The 1,865-nt window shown below is 42.0% G+C and overlaps 1 protein-coding gene across 1 annotated transcript; it reads left to right on the top strand.

Moving 5' to 3' along the window:
* Positions 1 to 274: 274 nt before the first annotated feature.
* On the top strand, positions 275 to 910 carry LOC102983027 (transmembrane emp24 domain-containing protein 2-like). The gene is made up of 2 exons (XM_055089374.1): positions 275 to 503; positions 627 to 910. Exons 1-2 carry the CDS (start codon positions 275 to 277, stop codon positions 908 to 910), a joined length of 513 nt encoding a protein of 170 aa, XP_054945349.1.
* The last annotated feature ends 955 nt before the right edge of the window (positions 911 to 1,865 follow it).

The raw sequence follows: 1,865 nt of genomic DNA, 5'->3' as shown, positions 1-1,865 counted from the left end.
CAGTAGATTTGAGGATGGGCCAGAGATGCTGCATGTCTAACAGGCTCCTGGGATGATGCTGATTCTGCTAGTCCATAAACCACACTATGAGCAGCAAGGGTTTAGAGTGCACTAGTCTCCAGAGTGGAATGGAAATGTTCCACTGGAGTGAGGGAAGGAAATGTTAAGACATATCTATAGTCTTTATCAAAAAAGTAGGAAATTAGGAGAAGGCTGCGGTGGCGGCGGCTCTGGAGGCCACAGTTGCGGTCCTGGCTTCGGCCCCAGCAGCACCATGGTGATGCTCGCTGAGCTGCTTGTGCTCCTGGCCGCCTTCCTGGCCACGGTCTCGGGCTACTTCGTCAGCACTGATGCGCATGCAGAGGAGTGCTTCTTCAAACGGGTCACCTCGGGCACCAAGATGGACCTCATCTTCGAGGTAGCCGAGGGCGGCTTCCTGGACATCAACGTGGAGGCTACAGGGCCTGAAAATAAAGGAATTTATAAAGGAGACAGGGAGTCCAGTGAGAAATATACATTTGCAGCTCACATGGATGGAACATATAAGTTTTGTTTTAGCAATAGGGTGTCCACCGTGACTCCAAAGATAGTGATGTACACCATTGATAATGGGGAGGCCCCCTAAGGACAAGACATGGAAACAGAAGCTCACCAGAACAAGCTAGAAGAAATGATTAATGAGCTCGCAGTGGCAATGACAGCTGTAAAGCATGAACAGGACAACAGAGGAGTTTGGGAGAGAATACACAGAGCAGTCAATGACAACACAAACAGCACCGTGGTCCTTTGGTCCTTCTTTGAAGCTCTTGTTCCAGTTGCCATGACATTGGGACAGATCTACTACCTGAAGAGATTTTTTTGCAGTCCAGAGGGTTGTTTAAAAAGCCTTTTCCTGATGATCCCAAACTAATAATTCACTGTTTACCAAACATCTTGGTCATGATAATGTCATCAGTTTCTACGTTTTTATTTTCTGAACTGTACATTCACAGCTTCCATTTCTTTGTGATTAACAGATGTTGGGGGAAAACATTTTTTTAGGAAAGTTATAGTGAACTTTGACATGTGATTGGCATGATTTCATATTTGAATTCTGCCTTCATTATACAGGTCCTTCCAGAACTCAAGCACTGTAAGTGGAATATAGGTGTATAGTCCTTATTATATCTTCTTTCCTTTTGTTTTCATCATAAAACGCAGTTTGTTCAGGATAGTACTTTACTAAAATGACTGCATTCTTGGGATTCCTTATCCTGCAGTTCAAGTCATTAAAGATTCATTCTGTTGAGTCCTTATGAGAAACAACAATCTGAATCTTGACATTTTCTATCCAGCCTAATGGCAGAGCTCTGTGACTAGAATATGCCACCAGGTTGGTGCTTTTATACCTTGTCTATCTTGTTTTTGCTTTAAAGATAAGACTTAAACCAACAACCTTTTTCCCCTTATAGTTTTACTTTGAACCCTAGAACTCAATCACCTCCACTTCAAATTGTTGACACAAGCAGCTAATAACCATTTTTTTGGCTTCTGCCTATCCTTGTAAGAAGTCTCTATTAAAGCCAGTTCTCTGGGTGTTTCAGTGAACGATAGTTCTTTTTCTTTCTATGCTGGCACATCCACTTTCTCTACTCTTGGCACATAGGAGGTATGCATTCAAGTAATTGGAAAAATCTGGATTTCTGATGCCAAAGCGTTAAAAGCCTCTTGGATTTCTTTGCAGTGATATACAGCCACTGTTTTATTTTTGATCAGTGACATTTTGGCCACTGTTTAATTAGAGTACTGAGCATTACTGTCGGTATTAGGGTTTTTGTTTTTGTTTTTCTTGGGTCTTTCTTTTATGGCACATGTGAATTTTGTTT

The sequence above is a fragment of the Physeter macrocephalus genome, chromosome 13, assembly GCF_002837175.3.
Source record: "Physeter macrocephalus isolate SW-GA chromosome 13, ASM283717v5, whole genome shotgun sequence".
NCBI classification, from domain to species: domain Eukaryota; kingdom Metazoa; phylum Chordata; class Mammalia; order Artiodactyla; family Physeteridae; genus Physeter; species Physeter macrocephalus.
Note: the sequence above shows the minus strand (reverse complement) of the source record. Positions and strands in the feature narration are given on the sequence as shown.

What these genes read in the sequence shown, in the direction of transcription:
- LOC102983027 (XM_055089374.1), top strand. Translation starts at nt 275, where the DNA reads ATGGTGATGCTCGCTGAGCTGCTTGTGCTCCTGGCCGCCTTCCTGGCC. An exon ending in TAAAGGAGACAGGGAGTCCA is followed by an intron (nt 504 to 626) that starts GTGAGAAATATA and finishes AGGCCCCCTAAG; the next exon opens with GACAAGACATGGAAACAGAA.